General features: G+C 43.4%; 1 protein-coding gene across 5 annotated transcripts in view; it reads right to left on the bottom strand.

The window, feature by feature from the left end:
* Positions 1–587: 587 nt before the first annotated feature.
* Positions 588–21,142, bottom strand: part of LOC117216270 (probable JmjC domain-containing histone demethylation protein 2C) — a 233,006-nt gene continuing 212,451 nt past the window's right edge. For 2 of the 5 annotated variants that reach the window (XM_033462853.1, XM_033462859.1), the window contains exons 10-18: positions 10,786–11,172; positions 8,444–10,624; positions 7,233–7,455; positions 6,039–6,448; positions 5,756–5,957; positions 5,237–5,385; positions 3,611–5,045; positions 3,270–3,525; positions 746–3,176 (exon numbers count right to left, since the gene is read on the bottom strand). In XM_033462853.1, the coding sequence (XP_033318744.1) occupies positions 2,864–3,176; positions 3,270–3,525; positions 3,611–5,045; positions 5,237–5,385; positions 5,756–5,957; positions 6,039–6,448; positions 7,233–7,455; positions 8,444–10,624; positions 10,786–11,172 (5,556 nt within the window). In that variant the 3' untranslated portion in view covers positions 746–2,863. Of the gene's footprint in view, positions 3,177–3,269; positions 3,526–3,610; positions 5,046–5,236; positions 5,386–5,755; positions 5,958–6,038; positions 6,449–7,232; positions 7,456–8,443; positions 10,625–10,785; positions 11,173–21,142 lie in introns of all 5 variants that reach the window. The other 3 variants (XM_033462868.1, XM_033462888.1, XM_033462879.1) reach the window with 3 other exon arrangements.

The following is a 21,142-nucleotide window of genomic DNA, read 5'->3' as shown; positions in this document are numbered from 1 at the left end:
CGTGTCTAGGAGCGTGGTTAAATGTAACGAATAAAGGTACGCAGACTGTATTTTTTTTTTTTTGTAATATAAACATTTTTCTTATTCAAACGTATGTTCTTACATTTACACAGTACAAAAAATTATACTCAGACCTGCCGGCCCGCGGTTCATAATTGCTATGACTGGGGGCGACCGGTGATGGGGTAGTGTAGGACTTTGGGGGTGGATATTTTGTAGGAGTTTTAAGGGCTGTACAATTGTCTCATCCATTCCACTCCGCCCCCAATACACGGCCCCTTGTTCTCATTCTCGCTCTCACTCACTCGTGTATTCTTCCCGGAATTTCGCTCAAAAAAACAACACACGCACGCGTTTATGCAGTTACATACAAGCAATCTTTCGTAATCACCTTCATTTATACACTGACGTTCGATAGTCGTGCTTCGCATCATGTTCGTATTCAGCAACATTTAAATATCGGTATTTCTTCGTTATAATTAATCGTAATAATGATAATCATAATCATAATAATTAATTAATAATAATTAATAATGGTATAATAAACTATCTATCTACGCGTGTAAGGTTTATTCTTTTGTCCATGGTTTATGGAGTGTGTAATCCCTTAAAGCCTAACTTTCTTTCGTATTTATATATGTATATGTATACATATAAGTATGTATAAATGTATTTACATACACGTAGCGGGAGAACGAATAATAGCTTTGTCTGCAGCAATAATACACAGAGTATGCCTATTTGCTTTTTTTTTTTCTATAACTTTATACATCGTCGTTATCATCAATTATCATTATCATTATCGTCGCTTGTGAATAATAAGGGTACTTTTTTTTTAATTCTTGTTATAATTTCCGTAATATTAACGTTACTTATCGACACTAAGAGATATTTAAAAATTTATTCGTTAAATATTATTTTAGTCAAGTCGTTGTATGCTAGAGACGAATGTTGAGATCAAAGAAATTGCGGATTTCAGGATTCCAGTGATTTGTTTCTCCTTATTTCTTCGCTTGTTGCTTGCACGTCGGTTTCGAGATTACCAGCAGTAGAGAACATCTGACGATCGATAAGCGCACCAACGGCGCGAGATGCTAAATCACATACACCTGTCCTCGAAAGCTGCTGCCTTCCTCTCTCTTTTTTCTGCTTTTTTCCATTCTCCATCTCCTTCTTCTTCTTCTTCTTCCTCATCTTACTCTGCTACCACTTGAGGTTGCGAACAAATCGTGAACGTTCAACTATGATATTCGCCGGTTTACGAGTGTGTGAAAAACGTCATCGTGGAACACAATGAACGAGGACGGCAATGGCTTTCAAGAATTCAGACATTGCGCAACATACCGTGAATAGCAGCGGTTTGTTCTATACGAGAACAGTTGAATGATAGGAACTCGGCCTCTCATCTGCGAATTCTGCATGACTAATCTGTTTCTTTTTGTTCTTTCTTCCTTCTTTTTCTTTCGCCTACCTATACACGTACGATACACAACGTGTAAACGCGTGAGACAGTCCACATTGTTCAACATTGGCACTTCGAAAATCGTTACAGCTTTACTTTGCATTAAATAATGTTACCATAGTTTATCGATATTAATTATAATACAATTAGAATATCGCTGCTCTATCGGATAGACGGTTTACGTGATTCGACAAAAATAACAGATCATTTTTACTTTGCTTTTTTTCTGCCTTTATCTTGTCCTCCTTTTCACTTTGTTTTCATCTTACTGTTCTTTTTACTGGGTCATCACTGGGCCACACAATATTAATCCAATCTATAAAAACATTAAATTCAATCGAGTCTATTCTCATCGATATCTCATATCCTATAAAGATAATATCGAAAGATTTGTTTAGCAATTTCCCTTGTTATTTTTGTTCTGATGCCTTAATTTAAACGACGGTGGTCATACAAACCTTCGGAGAAACTTTGCTCGGTATAGCCGATATATCTTTCGAAGAAGAAAAACAAACTGAAAAACGTATATATCCGAGGAAGCCGAACTGCGATTTATCGCGTGTAATTGCGTTAACGCGCAATGGTCGAGTCATCTTATTCCAGAAACTTGACCGTTGCGAACAGCTTAGGCAGTGTTTCCCTCTTACACTCGCCTCCCGCGCGAAACACAAGGACGATAGCAGGAAATATATATCGGCCATTTGGCAAAGCGCTTCTATGTTTGCTTTCGTTAAATCGATACCAAAAAAGCACCAGATCACGAGAGCACATAACGCGGATCGACAAGTATCACTGATCCAGCTAACAATTTAATCGACATCTAATTGCACAAAGGTACCTCTAGACGATCCTTTTCGTAGATGCTAGTAAGAATTCATTACACAATAATCCATTATCTACATTTATATAATATAGACAATATGTATTGAATACAGGCACGATATAAGTAATTACAAATAATGCATGATCCAAAGTTCTCCTCATAGGTATCACAATGATAACGGACACGGCGCGCGCGCGTTCGCGGGACCGACTCCATAACTTCAATGAAAAAAAGCCGCGGACTTCATGTCCGCAAGCACGTTGCTCGAGAGGAAGGAAAAAGTATGTGTAAAAGGAAAATTCAAATGAAACAACGAATAATCTCATTGGCTCAGCCAATATCGAAAAATGAAACTTTTGAGTTACTCGTCAAATATCACAACAAATTCTTGCACCTTGATACAGGTTTTATCAGAGTATCTTGGATTTATTCTCCTGTCGTCTCGAACCGATCCCGGGCATATGCTATTCGGGAGACGGATACACGACCCGATAAACAGGTTACGCACTCACTGCTATAGCGAGACTTTAGTCAAACAACGATCAACGGCTCTTGCGACCGCGACAGGGGGCCTAGGGCTACGTCTCCTCCTTCTTTATCTCGTTATTAGACTTAAGCTTGGCAAGAGTTTCTTCCTTCACGTTACTCAATACGGCCAGCGAATCTTTCACCGCGTGGTAGATTATGTTCTTGATTTGCAACTTGTCTTCGTGATTCGTGTGCGTGTCCGATAACGCACGGAACTCTTGCGTTAGGTGGAAGCAATGCGACACGTTTTCTGGAGATACGAAATCTTCGGCTACCTTTATACAATTGTGAAGGTTACGGACTTGATGCGGCGCACCAGCTGGCACGAATACTGCATCGCCTAGGCACTGTACGATAGCGTATCTGTAACAAGGGAGAGAAACACATCTTTATTTTTACAAATACTTCAGAAAGCTACGAGAGACAGTGAGATCGTCGAATGAACGCAATGCTTACCCTTCGACGCCGTATTCGCGGTACAGCCGTTCTCGCAAAGGTCCATCAAGATAACAGCTTTGATCGTGAATTGGATCGTGGTGCGGCTCCAAACGAGCCCCTCGTTCCAAAGCTACCGCGTTCAATAGATCCCTGATCTTGTCGGCATCTCGTGCTGCGTATATGTGCCACAATGCGCCCGGTGCTTCTCCACGTTCACGAACACGACGGCGTGTCAAGATGTCACAGCCGGCTTCGTCTATCGCTCGTAGTGCTTCTATAACATTGATACAATCACGATTGTTAATTCTTCGAAATTTAATTTGCTTTAGATAAAAACAACACAAAATTATGGTAAATACCTTTGACGTATTCGTCGTTATCGGCATCCTTTGGAATTCCCACGTAGACCATAACGTTGACCGCATCGGAAATATCTAGATGGAGGTTGGTTGTTCCCTTATTGGGATGAAGAGCCGATCCGTAAGCGTTGTACATTTTGGGTCCCAAGTCTGGTCTCACGAAGCAATCCGGTAGACGGCTGGCCAGGTTCAATCTTCCGTTTCGATGGGTATACTCCGACAACGGCAAAACTTTCATTAAATCCGCGAATCTCGATGGCAATAATTCCGCGAAGTCTTCACCCGGCGGCCAATCCTTCAATTTCAATAACATTGGATTTCCCCTCTCATCCTTTAATCTCTTCGAGAAGTGTTCGAATCCTTCCCAGAATTTACGCATTGGTTGGTTCGGTACCAAATTTCCGGTCATGCAGTTGATCAAGTCGTTCTTCTCGTCGCCAAAGTCTCTAGCGAACGAATCCGGGTGCCACAGATTGATATCTAACGACTTCGCAACGTCCGACACGATGACTGGCTGTCCGCGTTTCCACTGGTCTTGAAATATTCTATAATTGTTAGGATTGTTTGGATCGTTTAACCTGAGCAACTTTCCATCACAGAGCCACGAGTGCGGCACATCCGGATACAGACTCTTACTTTCGGTAAGCGTCATGATCCGAATTGGCAACGGTTCTCTTCCTTTCTGCGTCCATTTGTATCTTCTAACAAAATGCTTCAATTCCCTCGGTTTCTCGTCATCCAGTTCACCTTCCCTCTCTTTCTTCACGCTGTGTTCTATTACGCTGGATATAACCTCATCCAGCGTGTCCATTTTCGACTTTTTGCCAGATTTCGCGACGTTGTTCTGCGCGTTGTTTCCGGAAGTAACGTTAACATTGCCGGAATTATTGGTCGGTGAATTCGATCTAGATCCACTACCGTTTGATTTATGGGACGGTCGGATAAGCAATTCTCTCAAGGTCGAGTAATTGCCATCTCGATCCTCATCGGAATCCGAGCTAGAACCACTTTCGTTTTTATCCTGATTCTGCAGAGCCACATCCGCCAGCCAATTCAACGGAGAGTTTTTGTCTTCGCCGTTCGTTTTGTTCTCCGACGATCCGTTCGATTCATTCACTTTCTTCTCTTCTTTGATTTCCTGTTTAACATTACCGTTCAGAACCGGTACCGTGTCGCCTTTTATCATGTTCCGTAAATATTCGTTGGGAGAGGTCTGAACGACTAGCGTGCAACCACAATGCTGTGGTATTCCCCATTCCGCGCGGCATTCGTGCAACCGTTGCCCGAGACGTGTCAAGCTATCGCCGGCGATAATTTGCGTGAGCATAAGTCGTTCGGGCTCGTGCACTTGTCTATTCGTACACAAAAGCCACGAAAAATCGTCTCTATCCTTGCCGCTCTCTCCCCAAATCTTGATCGTTCCATTCTTGCGTCCCTAATAACATTTATGATTTGTGAAATCGCCACGAATCAAAATTTACATATATAAACGCAGCTAACGTTTCACACGTCAGAGTTAAAGAGCTCGATTTTTATAGGTATAATCACGTGGATTTCAACGAACTATTTATCATCATGTCCTACGAATGAATATAGATTTACAAAGATGAAAAGAAATGTTCTCACCTTGTAACAATCGATGCATACGACGAAGCCACATTTTCCGCAAGCCCAGTGATAGTTGAACAGGGTCGTCTCGCAGACATCGCACATCTCTCGAACACCTTGCACCACTCTCTTCCAAGCGACTGTTCCGTCTACAAGTCCCGAACTTGCTGTCAAGGTGAAGAAACAATCGATACGCAAAGCGTTAAATCATGCGAACAAAGGAAATACTCCAAGCTAATTTTCCTCGCGTATAATTGCATGCTTATGAAAATATCGAATTAAATATTTCCAACGTAAATGAATAATATACACAATAATGAAATCAAAAAAAAAAAAAGCTAAATGACCATATCTCATGCTAAATATACTCAATTTGTTTTTTGTTTTAAATTTATTCTCGTAATATCTTATATATACGCAACATCGATACTATGAAACATGCGTGAAGACATATAAACATTGATTTTTTTAATTTTTACTCTGTATATTTGAATGACCATGTTACCTAAATGCTTGAATCCAACATGAAAAATTTACCTTCTGCCATGTGCTGTTGAAGAGCGTCCTTTTCTTGATGCAAGAGGTCACAGAACTGATCTCCGACTTGGCGAAGTAGTCTGTGAGCCATTTCCAAATCTAGATCTTCTTTGTCTCCTTTCTCTTTATCGTTCTTATCGGACTTTTCATCCTTCTTCGTGTCCGTATTCTCTTTTCCTGGTAACCATAATCGAAGATCTACCTGTAACACGAAAACCAAACGATTGTTCGTTATTCTTGCAAACGTGCCTTGATAAAAGGTGCGACAATTTCGAATACTTACCTCAGACGCATCTTTATGAGGGTCGCTAAATCCTGCTATAGCCAACTGTCCGTTTTTCGTGTACCGTAATCTACGGAATGCATAAAATCTGCAGAAAATATTTTGAGGAAGATTTTTGGAGCGCTGGTGCGGTGTCCATCTGCACTCACGACATTTAGCCAACTTTGGAGCAACTTCGAAACAAGCGCCGTCTTGCAACCAACTGTCACCGGTTTTTTTCAATTGTGATATCGGAGGTCTACGAAAGGGATCGCCCCTACCACCGCTTCCACCTGGTCCACTGTTACCACCGCTCGTACTATCGTCTCTACGTTCTTTCTTTTGACGAGGTTGTTGATCTTCTCCGCCCAATTCGTTACCTTTCGTAGTCTTTGGTCTTCTACCTCGTTTTCTCGGTTCCTTATTATTTCCTATTGAACAAACAGTACGATCTATTTGAGTAACGATGGAGAACATTTATTTAGCCATTTATACACAAATAACTTAGTTCAGTGTTAAAAAGCTCGTTATATTGTTTGTATTTCATAGATGCTAATCAATTCATTATTTCATCATCTTTTTGCCTAATAATTGTTATTAGAATATTTGAAAATAGCAAGCAAGGATTTTATATTGAAACAGGGTAAGTGTACGAAACGGGATAACAAGGGTTTCAAGAGCATGGCGAACCTAAAGAGTGTCAGGAATACAACATTTTAACTGTAACATGTATCAAACAATCTGCGTTATCGAATTCTATCGAATCTGCATTGTAATTATATTATTTAATTATCTATTTCAAAAAGTTGCTCAATATTTCTTCTGTTACTGAATCCTACTATTTTATAATATTTGAATTAAGTTCAATATTTCATGTCGCTACGATAAACTATTTTTTCTAAACTATAAAAATTCTTTAAACTCTGGTTTCTGCAATAATCTTGTATAATTTATCTATCATTCTAGCATATTTTTTGTGTACTTAAAAAAAAACAATAATCTACTTCACTTATGTTCCTCGATAATTATTTCAATTTATTTGAATGCTTGAATCCGAATGGATCGATCAATGGTATTCCTGAATTTCTCGAGTTCTCGCATGGCTCTATAGAAAGGATTAAGTGTACCACCATGGAACACGGATCACTTACCCTGCAAGTGAATAGTTAGTTCACCTGATGGGAAGTCCATTTACAAGAAGCTACGTCAACTAACCGTTTCCCGACGAATTGTTGGAATTGGCCGTGGTATGCCGCACCCTCGACGTAGGTTGAATGGAACCCAACTGTTCGCTGGTATCGCTAGCAGAACCAGCCTCGCTCTCGTTACTAGACTCGCTGCCTACACCAGTCCCTCCAGCTTGCTTGTCTTCCTTTCGCCTCCGCTGATCTTCCGCGGTCGTTTGCTGCCTCCGTGCTGCGCCCTTCTTTCGTTTTACCTACCACAGGGCACAGATTATTAAGTAGTCAGGAAGTTCATGCTCTTGCCGAAACTACTGCCAAAATACTACGAAAACCTAGATATACGCGCGCGCGCATGCAAAGGACACGCACGACGCACGCACACCGTACCGTATACATATATCGTTTACAGTATGGCTTCCTATTCCAAGCAAATCAATTTCCGAATCGAATTACGTTACATGCAATAAGTCTAGATAATTTCAAACGAATGGTTTAATATAGAGAAAAATAAAAAAGAAGCTAAAAAAGATAGCTCTTCTCTCATAAACAACAGAATAATTTAACAAGTTCTCGAAAGTCGAACATATATAACAGAATTCAAACAATCGTTTTGAGGTTAGGTTTCTTTAGTCGCGAATATATATAGGACGAAATTGCTTCACACTTTACCAATGCTATCCACTCAGAGCTATACATGTCGCACGGTCGATAATCGTTCGTAGAGCACGTATATCAGCGTCAAAGTTCGAGAAACTCGTGCCAAAATAATTTCATTATATCGTACGGACAACGTTCAAAGACACCTTTCTACTTGTGGCTTGTATTGGCAGAGCAGTATTATCAAAATGGCGGCGAAAGAGGCGGGAAATTCAAACGCAACCGTGGCGGGAAATTCAAACGCAACCGTGGCGGGAAATTCGAACGCGCAACTCTGACGCTACGTGGATTTCGCAGCAGACGTAATAATCGTGTACATGCTTCGACACAATTGAACTACTAATTATACGATATAACGATGAAAACCGTTACGAATGATACATCGAAAATCTACATACTACCAGAAAAAGAGCGTAGACATGAGTAAAGGAAAGGATGTAGTAGTTATATTCAGAACACGACCTATTTAGAGAACCATGCAAGAATAATGTAACAGACGCTACATTGAGTCACTACAACGAGTCCAAACGACTTAGACGTCCGACTCTAGAAAAGTAATAAGATAGATACGATCCATATAGATACCTTGGGTGGCTTCCTTTTCGGCGGCGACTTCCTTTCCGGGTCGCTGCTTGACGAGTCTTCCTGTAACGTTTTCGTGTCCGTGGCGTGTCCGTTTAACGATTCTTTGTTCGCCGATTTACGACTACTTTTGGCAGTGACCTTGCTTTTATTGATGCTGTTCACCGCCATACTACCGATATTGTGAATAGAGTTGACGGCGCTAGGCAAACAAGTGGTGGTCGTATTGCCGGAGACGTTCGAAGAGGTGTCGCGTTCTTTGTTGTTCAACGACTGCGACGGTGCTTGGGAGATGTTCATAGGCAAAGTGACACAAGTACCACTACCTACGACGCCCGTTGTATCTTCCGTCCCATCTTCGCCGGAATGCCTCTGAAGCCAAGCCTTCTTCAGCTTGTGTACGGGATAACTGGTACTGCTGGGTGGTCTAGGTGCGGGACTATTGGATTTTTCGCTATCAACCGTGCTCGGATTAGCTTTGGCGGGCGTGCCGGGAGCACTAGGTGCTGGACTGGGCGCCGTGGAGGGTGCTGGACTGGGAATGGGCGCGGGACTCGGTGCCGCGCTCACCGTCGGATTCAGCGAGCTGACGCTACCCGTACTGGCCGGTCTCACGGAACCATCGCCGCTGGCAGTTCGTGGCGTTGGACTGACCGCTGTCACGGTACGTTCCTGTGTCGTCTGTGTGTTCGACTGGGCCAATAGAGCGACCGTGGTGTTGACGACGGTGGTGATCGAGGTCGCCGCCGAAGCTATCAACGGGCTCGGTTCGCTCACTCTCGAGAGGACCGGTGGTCCGACGCATTGCAACGATAGTGGCTGTGGTTCCTCTGTTCTACGTTTCTTGCAGACTTCCAGCGAGACCGGTTGGCCGGAATTCTCGGTCAACGACGGAGTGGGCGCTTTCCTCTTAGGCGAGCCGGATCTCTCCACTCCGAGATCGAGCGGCTGCGTTTGGAAAGAGGTGTTGATCTGAGGTTGCGCGTGTTGCACCGTCTGACCGGGTTGCTGATGAGGACTCGTGTGATGCGCCGGATGCGCGATGGGCCTGGACAGGGGCGCTGAGGCTGCAGTCGGCGGAGAACCGTGAAGGGGTGGCGGTGGAAGCTTCGCGGCTGGCATCGAGCCGGTATAACCCCTAGGATCGTAGACGGATCTACTGTGCGCGGGCGGCGGCAGAGGTGGAGGCGGCGCCCCGTGATGGTGAGGCACTTGCTGGTAAGGCGAGCTACTGGCCTTCGAGGTGAGAGGTATCGGGGCTGCGACCGCCGGCTCGGAAGCTCTGCAGACCGGCGTTCCGGTCATAATACCCGAATTCGGTTTCCCGTAGATGTGAGGCGGCGCTGGGCTACTGACTTTCGGCTTAGAGCCTGCCGGCGCGGCGTAATGTGATGTCGGTGAGGCCGTGGGCGGATGCGGATGTGGATAAGAATACGAGGACTTGGCAGTAGCGTAAGGTAGGCCGGGTTCCGGCCTGGTAAGATAACGTGGTTCGGGTGGCGATGGATGCGGTGGCTGATGAGGATGTTGAGCGTGCGGCGACTGACGATTGTGCGAATGCGGTGGATGCCCGTGCGGACTGGGTAACTGCGTCGTGGTCGTAGACCCGCTACTGCTTCGGTGATGACCCTGAGGTATGCTCTTCGCCGCCTGTAGTCCGTCCAGGTGGTGAAGATGGTGAGGACTCTGCGTCGGACTTCTGTACTCGTACGGTTTGTGCTGCGGCGGGACCGACTGTACGTTCAGATACGGCATGATCTTCGGACTCGGCGAGTGTTGCTGCGACGTCGGCACTTTCGGAAGCTCTCGACCTTCGTTCTTCACTATCACCGAGCTCTTGTGATCCGGCAATAAAGAAGGAGGATTCTGGAGAATCTCCCGACCGTGATGGTCTCGCTCGAGACCTCCGGCCAAACCGCTTTTACTCGGTAACGACTTGTGCGGTTGACCTACGTCACTCTTCACCTTAATATCGTGTATATACGGCGACTGTGGCTGGTACGTCGAGTAACTGAACAAGCCGACGTTTGGCTCCACCTTTGGCAGGGAACTGTGCGACGGCCCTACCACCGGTGGTGGTTTCTCGTGAAGACTGCTAACGGGCAGCGACGACTTGGAAGTTCTCGAGTGCGCCGGTGGTGGTGGATAATCGACTTTGCCAGGTACGCTCGACGGTCGAGACACCTGCGCCAAAACAAACCAGAATGACTACCATTAACGCGGTATTACCAATATTGGCATATACCAATCGCCGCAGAAACGAACGTTTAAGCCGAGCATCGGCGATAGTGCGGCCGTTCTCTCTCGATCGATCTCTCGATCGTTACAACCACGCGCATACGTACCTGTTGAGTCGGAGGCGCAGTGGCTGCATAATAAGCGGCTCTCTGTTGTGCCGCGACATGGTCCCTGGCCTCGGCTTGCCTGTGCAGTCTCTCGGCCGCGACCAGGTGTTCCCTTATCCCCAGGTTCTCAGTTTCTCGTTGTCGCTGCTCCCTCGCGTCCCGCTCCCTCGCCTCGCGTTCCCTTTCCTCGCGCTCGCGTTGCTGTTGCTGCGCGACGGTGACTGGATGCGCCGCCGCCGCACCTGGCCCGGGATGATGATGGCCTACATGCGCTGTCATTGCGGAATGCGGCGTGGCGTGCGTTCTGCTTCCTGGTGGTGGTAATGGGATGAACGTGTTCCATGCCATCGAGGTCGACTGCATGTTTCTCTGCGGAACATAAGACACCTACTTCAATAAATACTGCCAATCAGTTTGTCGGTTTGACCCGGATGATCGTCACGCCCGTTCGCTGTTTCCTCCCCGATATCCGTCACTGTCCACGTGTGCCGGTCAGAGAGACACGAAACGCGATACGCGACTTCTATTTTCGCGTTCGTCGTCACAGTTGCGCGCGCGGGTGCACGCGCGGAAACGCATTCGACACCGACATCCGAGGAGAAAGCAATCTACTATACTCTCGCTGACGCCATCGTCTTAGCAACTTTCCTAATGATATACGATTATTAGTCCGGTAATATTTTATACATCTGTGGGAAATTCGTAGATACAAGAACGCACAGAATGCGCATAGTACGCGAAAATATACAAAATTTACAAAGTATAGTACTCGTTATAATATTTAGTCGATGAATCAAATTTCTGCTTAGTTGCGTTCAGAAAAATAAAAAATTGTAGAAATTCGCAGTTCAATGCGTGTTTTCAACTCGTTTATGTGTAGCACCTCTGCGATGAATGCAAAAGATTTCGTAGTCCGTATTACGTATTTTATATTTTTCCTAAGAAATTTCGTGCGAAAATCTTTTATCTTCTGTAGATAAATCGCGATCTTTCCGAACGATTGACCGAATATGATACATATAATTTTCTTCGAAACGTTGTCGATAAAGTAATTGACGCGTGAATCATTTGAACTTATATCGATAGCAAAAGACACTGATCAAACCACATTCTACCCACAGCGTATGTTCCTCTCGTCGAGTCTGTTGGACAGTCGTAACACCAAGATCTCGAGAAGTCGATTGGAAACGTGAACACGACTGGAACTTTCCAAGTATATAATACAATCATCAATCCTATAATAGTAAATCTTATAAATCCAAGAAATCCAAGATTTCCACCTGATTTGATTCTGTACATATCATTCGATAAATACTCAGAACATCAAGATCGAATCGTTTATAACAGAATACTAATCGTCCAGCTAATTTTATTCCAACTTTTCCTCGAATCGATTTGTCACGATAGTAAGGAAAATCTCTGGCATTGGTATTTTTCTACGATTAATCAAGGCCGCCAGACCATCGAGTCACCAGATAAAATTTATCAACGACGATGATCCAGACGATCAGGAGGAGAGAACTAGAATGAACGACCATTTATGAAGAGAGAGGCAGTGAGAGAAGGAGGAAGGCTTTAAGTAGCTTGTCACGAACAGGCCGCGAATCTAATTATGGCCTCATCCTAGAAGAAGGTTTACGATGCTAATCGAGCCGTGAGCAAATGTCAACTCACGTGGACTGTTTGCTCGTTGTTCGCGTCATCTTTACCCGCGCGTATTTCTACCTTCTATGTACGTTCGTGGTAATCGCAATTTCGTGACTTCTCTAAAGTTTCTTTCACCTGCTATCACGACACACGCATTTCCACGCGAAAGGGAGTCGAAGCTTTGTCAAAGGTATCGAGCACACGATTATCGCCAGGATGTGAACCTGCATCGCGACAAAAAGACACATTTGCATCTGACCAAGAGTAAATTACCGATGTGTCATTGAAGAAGCATGTTCGCGTTTATCCAAAGGCAAGATAGCGTCTCGAAGATCTGCTGGCTGGCAAACAGAACACGAATAGAACGAAGATCGACGATCCTCGGTGGTATTCTGTTGATCGCGTGGAACGCGTCTGACCCCGAGCCTGTATCAGCCGAGATTGTACCCGTGTTTTGTCCGCGTAGGAGCATTATACGCGGTTGCGTTTTGTTCACGTATTGCATTCCTGACAAAAGGCGCAGAGCGGGAGAGGAGACCGAACAAAAGCTCGTAAAACGCTCGTTAAAAGCACGAGACACGCGCGAGCCAGTCGACAGAGAAAGGAAGGGGAAGGGGGACGGGTGTTGCAGACCGAACCTGAGAGATTGCGCTTAATAAAAGCCAGAACACGGCATTCAGGCTCAATCAGGCACAGGGACTGGCTGCTATTGGTTCGTTGACTTTCTCTTCCTCGACTCTTAACCACTGACGCTTAATCTGCTTTTTGTTCCCGGCGAACGTGTTAGCCAGCGCGCTACTCCCAACTCTCCTCTTTCTCTCTCTCTCTCTCTCTCTATTTTATTTCTCCTTCAAGTCGTGCTCCAAATGATTACAGATCGAGTATCAGAGAATAGTCTATTATTAGTACATGCACGCTTTACGAGATGGAACTTTTCACGCACGATGACTCCTCTCTAAATATTTATAGGATATAGCAGGGTTGCTCGAAGCTGCTGCGAAGCATCGACGTTTTAAAATTCAACCTTGAACTTTGCATGGAATAATCAGACTTGTGTACACGATAGTTACGAGTATGTGTCAGCTAATCCATTTATTATAACATTTACATACTGGTTAATTAGGTTCATGTATATTCAATTTTCAATCATTTATTAATTTCCTTTTAGTCGTTCTATTAATCATGGTCCGGTGGTGATGGCGATGACGCGAGACGCGTATACAGAGTCGACACTCACGACTCTCGTCTACGAACGTCACGCTTTTTAAACGTGCACCAATTTGCCCGTATTTCGCAACCGGCACGGATGTATCGCGCGAACTCCGCGTCCTAACGAGCGCAACGATTCATGCCGTGCGAGCAAATCTAGCTGGCTTGAGTCATCGCGTTCCTACTTCCTAAACGAGCTACCGCTAATGTCGACGATGCGTATCGCGCAAGAAACATTAGTCTGGCTACTGTATATCCGTTAAGCGAATCCAAGCCGATCGAATTCTCTTAATCGATACACGATAGACGATAAGCAGGATAACGATAAGTTGGTCGTCCAAATTTCGTTAACTGATATCGATGGTGGTTGCTTTCTGTTGTAGACAAAATTTCCAAAATTTATAAAAATGCCATTTTATTGTTCGAATAAAGTTAACGATAAGGCTATTTATTTAAGTATACTACGTATATCATATAGTATAACTATACTAAGTATACTACGTAAGTATACTACGTATACTAAGTAAGTATACTACGTATAACAACATACAGTAACATAATGTACGAAACGATAATAATATTTCCTCTAATAATAAAATTATTCTGAGATAGTTGGAATAAGAGTAAAAACAGTGTTGTCGGAGAGTGGAAAATCTCTGGCGACCGACTGTATAAAACGAATATATAGTTAGAGGTAAAGAAATCGATGTTCGATCGAGGCTTTGAATTCCACGATGCACCTCCGTAGACAAAACACGTTACTCGAATCGCGACGAGATCGAAACGTTAAATAATACGATCGAAAGCGAAGGACTATCGTGGAATATTCCACTTGTAACACGCGGCGAAAATAACACCACTCGCATTGCAAATGACGGCAAAAGAACATTTCCTCTACTGTGCAAACTGCCTTTGAATTACAAGCAATCAACGATGACAGTCAAGTTTGCGTAGCACCATTAATCTCGCGGACGAAACTTCTCGATAAGAAAGAAACGGAGATCGTAACGACATCCACGCAACTTTTTCATTCCAAGACTTAATGATACGAATGTTGAACGGAAGAGGAATATTATCATCGTTCCGGTGAACCAAGCAGCGTATCAATTATGTAATCACACGCGGCTCTTCGGTGATAAAACTCCCACGAACTTCCACAATGACATTTACGCGGTGCAAATAATAGTAGAAAGCTCGTTTCTTGCCTCTCTACTTTACGCTTTCGATCGTGTTACGTCGATTATCACCGATCCAGCACATTTCAATTCCATTTTATTTATCCGCGCGCTCGCTAATGATGCCGAAGCTGAAAACGTTTAATCGCCACACGATCGCCGCACGATCGTTGAATTAAAATCGTGCGCGCTATCGAGGCCACTTTCGTTAACTGGCCCAATCGAGCCGAGTGTTGAGTGTATCGAAAGAAATAACGGCATGGAGGAGATTGGACGCGAGATTAAAACGCGCATCCCCATCTCTTTGTTTCCTTTCCTTTTCTTTATTTATATACAGGGTGGTTGGTAACCGGTGGTACAAGCGGAAAGGGGGTGATTCTACGCGAAAAAAGAAGTGGAAAATATAGAATAAAAATTCTTTTTTAAATCTTTCCATCGAGACAACGATCTACCGTGAGATCGGGTTATAACGTATCGCGGGCGTACCGAGCGAAAATTCAAAGTCGATTTTCTCGAACACAAAGCCTCAAACGAAAAATTTCTATTCTATATTTTCGACTTCTTTTTTCGCGTAGAATCGCCCCCTTTCCGCTTGTACCACCAGTTACCAACCACCTTGTATATTGAATACTTAAGAGCTAGTGGCTCTTGCATATGTATAGCTAAGTTTCTCGATATGATGCTACGAAAACTTGTTAAAATTGCTATTGTATAATTGTATGTAATTGTCAGTTACTATACAGTGATATTTGGGCAGAAGAGAGAAAAAAGAATATATTAATATATATATATTGAATATTTCACAAAAATAAGTATTTCGATCAATAGCAGAATAATGACAAATTTAAATAAACTTAACGAAAATCTAATATACAGGGTATCAAACTGTACAACAAAGCACAAGCCGGAAGCAGATGAATCTATATACAAAAGTTAGTGGAAAATGTGGAGTGACACTTTCTCGTACAGTGTTCCATTTTTGGACAAAATAGAGATTGAAAGTTATGTGGTATTCGAATATGGCTAATTTCGGACACGGCAAGAATAGATAATCGCCAGGAGTTTATCTTACGTGTTAAAGTAAGTCGGAAGCGCGCAACAAAGTTTTTTCACAAAAGGCTTCGTTTCTTAGAAAAATAAATGAAAAACTTGATCATAGGCGTCTACTAGGCCTTTAACGTTAACGATATTTCTTTAAGCAAATCGGAACACTGTGCAGTCGATATTCCCGACACGTTTGACATGTCGTGCTGTTTTTAAAAGGCCTACACAGTCCTTCAACCTGACAGTCTTCATTTTCAATCATACAAGACTACACATTACAACACACATTTTAAAAATAACCTCTAATTCCAGCTCAATGGGATTAAAATAGCACCCTGTCGTATTCGAATCTCGGTTTCTTTCATTTCCTCTCAGCCCCTGGCCCAGCGTCACCACTATGACATTCATTATTTATCACGAAGCGAGCAGGCTATCAATGCGGGGGTGGACTGGTAGAAAAGAGGGGTTGGTCGTAGCCGATGAACGAAGTAAATCATCCACAGTTATAGCCGATCCTCTCTCGCTTCGATTAATCAATTCGTCGATTTACCCGTCCGACCCCGAAACGAACTTTCTTTCTGTCTCGGCCGACTGAAATTTTAATGCCAGGAATTATGGGGCTCTGGCTTTTCCTTCCACACTTGGCAAAACGTTGCTCGTTCGCTGACCGAGAACCAACTTATCGGTAAAAGAAAACAAAGAGCGAGCAAGTAAAAATTATTAGAAAAATTATTCAAGGCTCTTGAAGACGTAAATTGTAATTTTGCAAAATACTTATCGCAATCGGTCATCGAACGACCTCAACGGATATATCGGGAAAGTCGACAAATATTTGTCGTTCGCAATAGTCCAACCGAGTTTATCGACAAAAATAAGACTGGACGTTATCGCGCTCATTTTACGCCGGTCTGAAATGAATGGCGAGCACCAATGATTATAGAATAGAAGATGATAAACGATTATTTCCCTTCGTATTTTTATATCGATGATTCTTATTCGCTAATTAATTCGAATACGGACAGATAAGCCGATAACAGATAAGTTTATCAGCATAGGTAACCATATAAATAATTCGCTTGCTTTTAAATAAATAACACGACTGAAATGAACTTCGCGTACATTAATCTATTCACCGAGGGAAACACGTCAAGTAAACACGCGAATTTCTATTGTTCGAACGAGCTGCTTTGTTTTTGCTGAAATAAATTATATCTCTATGAATCAGTCTGAAATTCTGTTATAATTATTGGTTATAAAGATAATGAAGAAATTATGGTCGATAATTATACGGCAAATTCCTCTCAGCCAATTATTACATCACACGACGAAAGCAACGACTAGAGTAACAAATCGATATAATAGATCCACTTTACAGCAAAGCTTCATCTCATCCGTGTTATCAATCGAGTCGACAAAACACTTCCACAAAAAGTCACGATAAGATAGTATTGGCAGGCTATTATCGGGTTCTGCTGCAAACACTCGGATAAAGAAAATTGTAATCGAACGCGTGACCAAAAACATTTTGCGTGTGCGATACGTACTTGTATATCGTCCGCTTTACAAAGGTCGACACCATCTTTACGATACAAATATTAGCGTTCAAATTTCAACCTGACCGTGACCAAATATTTTCCTGAACCCTGAGAAACAGATGAACAAGGAGAACAAAAGATTAGACAAATAAATAGGAGGCAAACGAGTTGGAAACGACGCGAACAGTCATCGAAAGGAGTTCTAGCGTTAAATTCAAAGCCGCGTGGATTGTTTGCGAATAACATAGCGAAACGCTATCTTATCGCGACAGACGGGCCAAGAAACGTATTTATATTTCCAGCAAACAGATAGCTGGTGAGATGATAGGAGATAAGGGAGAAGGAACCGGAGCCGAGTAGATCTTTTTACACCTATAGTCAACAGCCGGCAAGCCGATAACCACACATTTAGTAATATTTGAGTACAGTTAACACGGTTGATTCACGTTGTTTACGAAGCCACGATGGGCCACGCACGAGATAACGATCACGTGAATCGACTATCAGGAATCTAGCGAATTCGCGCAATCGGATACGAAAGCTTTCAATGAGCCTCGTTCCTCGACTTCCAATGATATCGAATAAGGAAAAAGAGATAGAGGGTAATGGAGGAGAATACGAAAGAAACTTTTCGCGGAATCGCTCGCGAATAGGTAATCGACAGAGTAGAAGAAACTAAGAATGAGGAAGAGATTCGAAGAAAAGTTGGCGGGACGCCGATTGAATTAAGCATTAGATCGAAGGCTGGCATTTTATAGCTGGAGTTCTGCATACTCATCGGATTAACACGCCATGTTCCCCAATCGATTTTATAGAGCCGACATAGATTTAACTTTTACCTAGGCAACGTGGGTAAAAAAATGCGTATAATACTCGAGGCTTTAATATTCGAAACTTCTGCAGACAGCTCGACGTAAAAATATCAAAAGAAAATAAAAGGTTTGCCAGAAAATAGTGAATCCAGCTTTGAGAATGGAAAATTTCAAAAATCTGCCTGAGAGACATCGGTAGCTAAAGGCGAGGAACATAGATAGACGAAGAATCAAGGAAGGATAATTCGATAAGGATTACGTTCGAACGGGAACTAAAAGTTTTCGAGGGAAGAAGTTAGCTAACAGATGCGAGGCATATTTGCCGGAATCGCAGAGGCGCATTAAATTTCAGACGAGCTACGTCAAACGACTATAAGAGAGCCACGATAGCAACTTGCTGACGCCGCTGCGGAGAAACTACTCTCGAGGTTTCCTATGTACGTGCCTGGTCAGCAGGCGATGGGACTTGCTGACTGTTCGCATTTCTGTCTCTCCCCCGCGGACTCGGGCGTAACACCACGTTTCGCTTCGTCGAATTGAAAGGCAATGCTTAGAAAACGGATTGCCCGACGACACGAAGAGCAAAGAAGGAGGATGATAACAGACATGTGGCCAATTTTCAAACTCTTTTCTCTCGATTTTCAACGGTTCTATCAGCGCCATTAAAAGCACGTAACAATAAGGATGACTGGAAGATCTTTCGACAGTTGCTTCTTTTTAACAAGGTGTGTCTCAACTGGAAGATTCTCACTAACTAAGCTGCGATCATCCTATCCTTTGTAATCGCCGTGATAATATACAACCTTTAAACGACAAATATATACACTAGCATATACAGTAACCTCTAAACATATTGCCACTACACCGTTAACAAACGATTTGAATTTATAATCGAACGATTCCATAAGAAAGTTCTAGCTATTTAACCTAACGTATCGCTAATTACTATACTTTAATTAAATTTTGATATCGATACTATACCATCACTGTGCTCTGTCCGTACAATCGACTGTTTCATTATTTCTTCTCTTTTTTTTCTCGTCCATGAATACCATCGCTGTTCAGTAAAAAAATTACGTTTCATAAAAGAAACCACTGTTCTCCTCGCATCTTAACGAAATCCACGATTCAACGTCTTAGCTTCCACTCTAACTGTGCCTCGATCCTCGTTCAGTTTCTAATCCAGTCAAAATACCCAACAGCATCGTGACAGTTCGTCTTCGTTCTTACCTGACCACTCTTCGACTCCGAATAATCGGTTATCTTTTTAAAGACGAATAAACCCGTCGACAAATAAAATCATTGACGAAATTATGCGCAGGTGAATCTATCGGCCGGATAACGCATCCGGCCGCGCGCGCACGAGCGCGTTTATCGTTTCATGAATTATTTATTCGAGGTCGTGCACGCGGTCCGCTCTCTCGCATTCCCCTCTTTCATTTCAACGTCTGTTATTACTTGCACGCCGGTTTTCGTGCGTGGTGTGCTTTTAGAAACGAGATCATTTCAGGCCAAATGCCTGCGGCGACCTACCTGTCTCTGTCACGATTTATTTCCCAATTATGAGGATCCTCGAACCTAGGGGACTGGCAAGTCTCCACCAGCCAGACACAAAAGGATACAAAGGTTCCAAACGGATCACCGACCTCCTCTTTCACCATTGGCTATCCCTCCAGTGTACGACTTTTCATCGGCTTTCTTTTCCCTATCCAAAACCACCGACCTATTTTTCTCACACACTTTCAGAAACAAATTCCCGTCCCATGAAAATTATTGTACTCGGTCCAACAATAGCGTATGGAGGTCTGACGTTTTACCAAAATCCAGTGTATCCAGTGAGACGACTGTGACGTTTATAAGTCCACGGGAGGTTTGGTTGTAACGTTGTACAAGATTTGTGAAATACGCTACAAAATGTGACATGTTGAAAATGTAACGCGATACAATTTCCACAGTTTTACAGCGCGTTATTAATATTGGATCGTCAGAGTGTACTCGCAACATGGCACGGAGACGACGATTTAAGAAAAGAAAAACAACCGCGGTTAATATAGTAGAACCTATTAGGCTGTTCGAAGAGTATCTTTCTTTCGCAAACGTGTTTTTCACGACACTGCACCTTCGTATAAACGCGAACGCAAGTCTGTGACATGTCGCGGTGTTTGTCTCAACCGAACAAAATGGATCGTACGTAACTCGACAAACATAAAACAAAGATCGTTGAGCGTCTATTATTTCCTCGCAAAACGATTGAAACTTTCCGGGTAACCTAATACATAAATATAGTACCGTAAATTATCATCAGAATTAAGCCATTATTACGCTATCTAAACACCAGAGACGTTTCATCTCGTTTGACGAACCATTCGATGAAAATTTGAATTAACATAAACATGGGTTAGCTGTGGCACGACAGGGACGGTGGTATCAGGATCAGAGACCGCTGCATCGATTCAGTATGTTCACGAGGAGATGCGAACGTGTATGCTGAGACAGAGAGGATTTATGAGAATAGCTTGCCTACAGAGGAATACCGTGGTAGTCCCGTGAGTTCAGGGCACGTGGTAATTAACTTTGCACTGGATTAGAAGGCGTAGGTACCGAGCAAATTTACAACGAACGAACAGAGGCGGTTCCGTGCTATCAAAGTCGAAGAGACACGAGGAGGAAGTCAGATGGAACTCGAAACGGCGCTTTTCAGCAGGGAAATAGGCCCTCGAGTGTCGCGCGTCGAGCTCGTCATCCTCCTCTTGCACGAGCGCGTTAATTTCCTCGATTCGCTGGTTGCAGCGCGCGTTCTTTCGTTTAACGAGCTTACCATGCCACCAGTGTCCGCCTCTTTTCTTTCCTCTCTTTTTCGATTCGCCTTTCTGTCTGCGTGATCGATCGACGTAGTTACGGCTATTAGCCGATGAGAATCGAAAACGGAATTACG

The sequence above is a fragment of the Bombus bifarius genome, unplaced genomic scaffold (assembly GCF_011952205.1).
Source record: "Bombus bifarius isolate JDL3187 unplaced genomic scaffold, Bbif_JDL3187 scf7180000007973, whole genome shotgun sequence".
NCBI lineage: Eukaryota > Metazoa > Arthropoda > Insecta > Hymenoptera > Apidae > Bombus > Bombus bifarius.
Note: the sequence above shows the minus strand (reverse complement) of the source record. Positions and strands in the feature narration are given on the sequence as shown.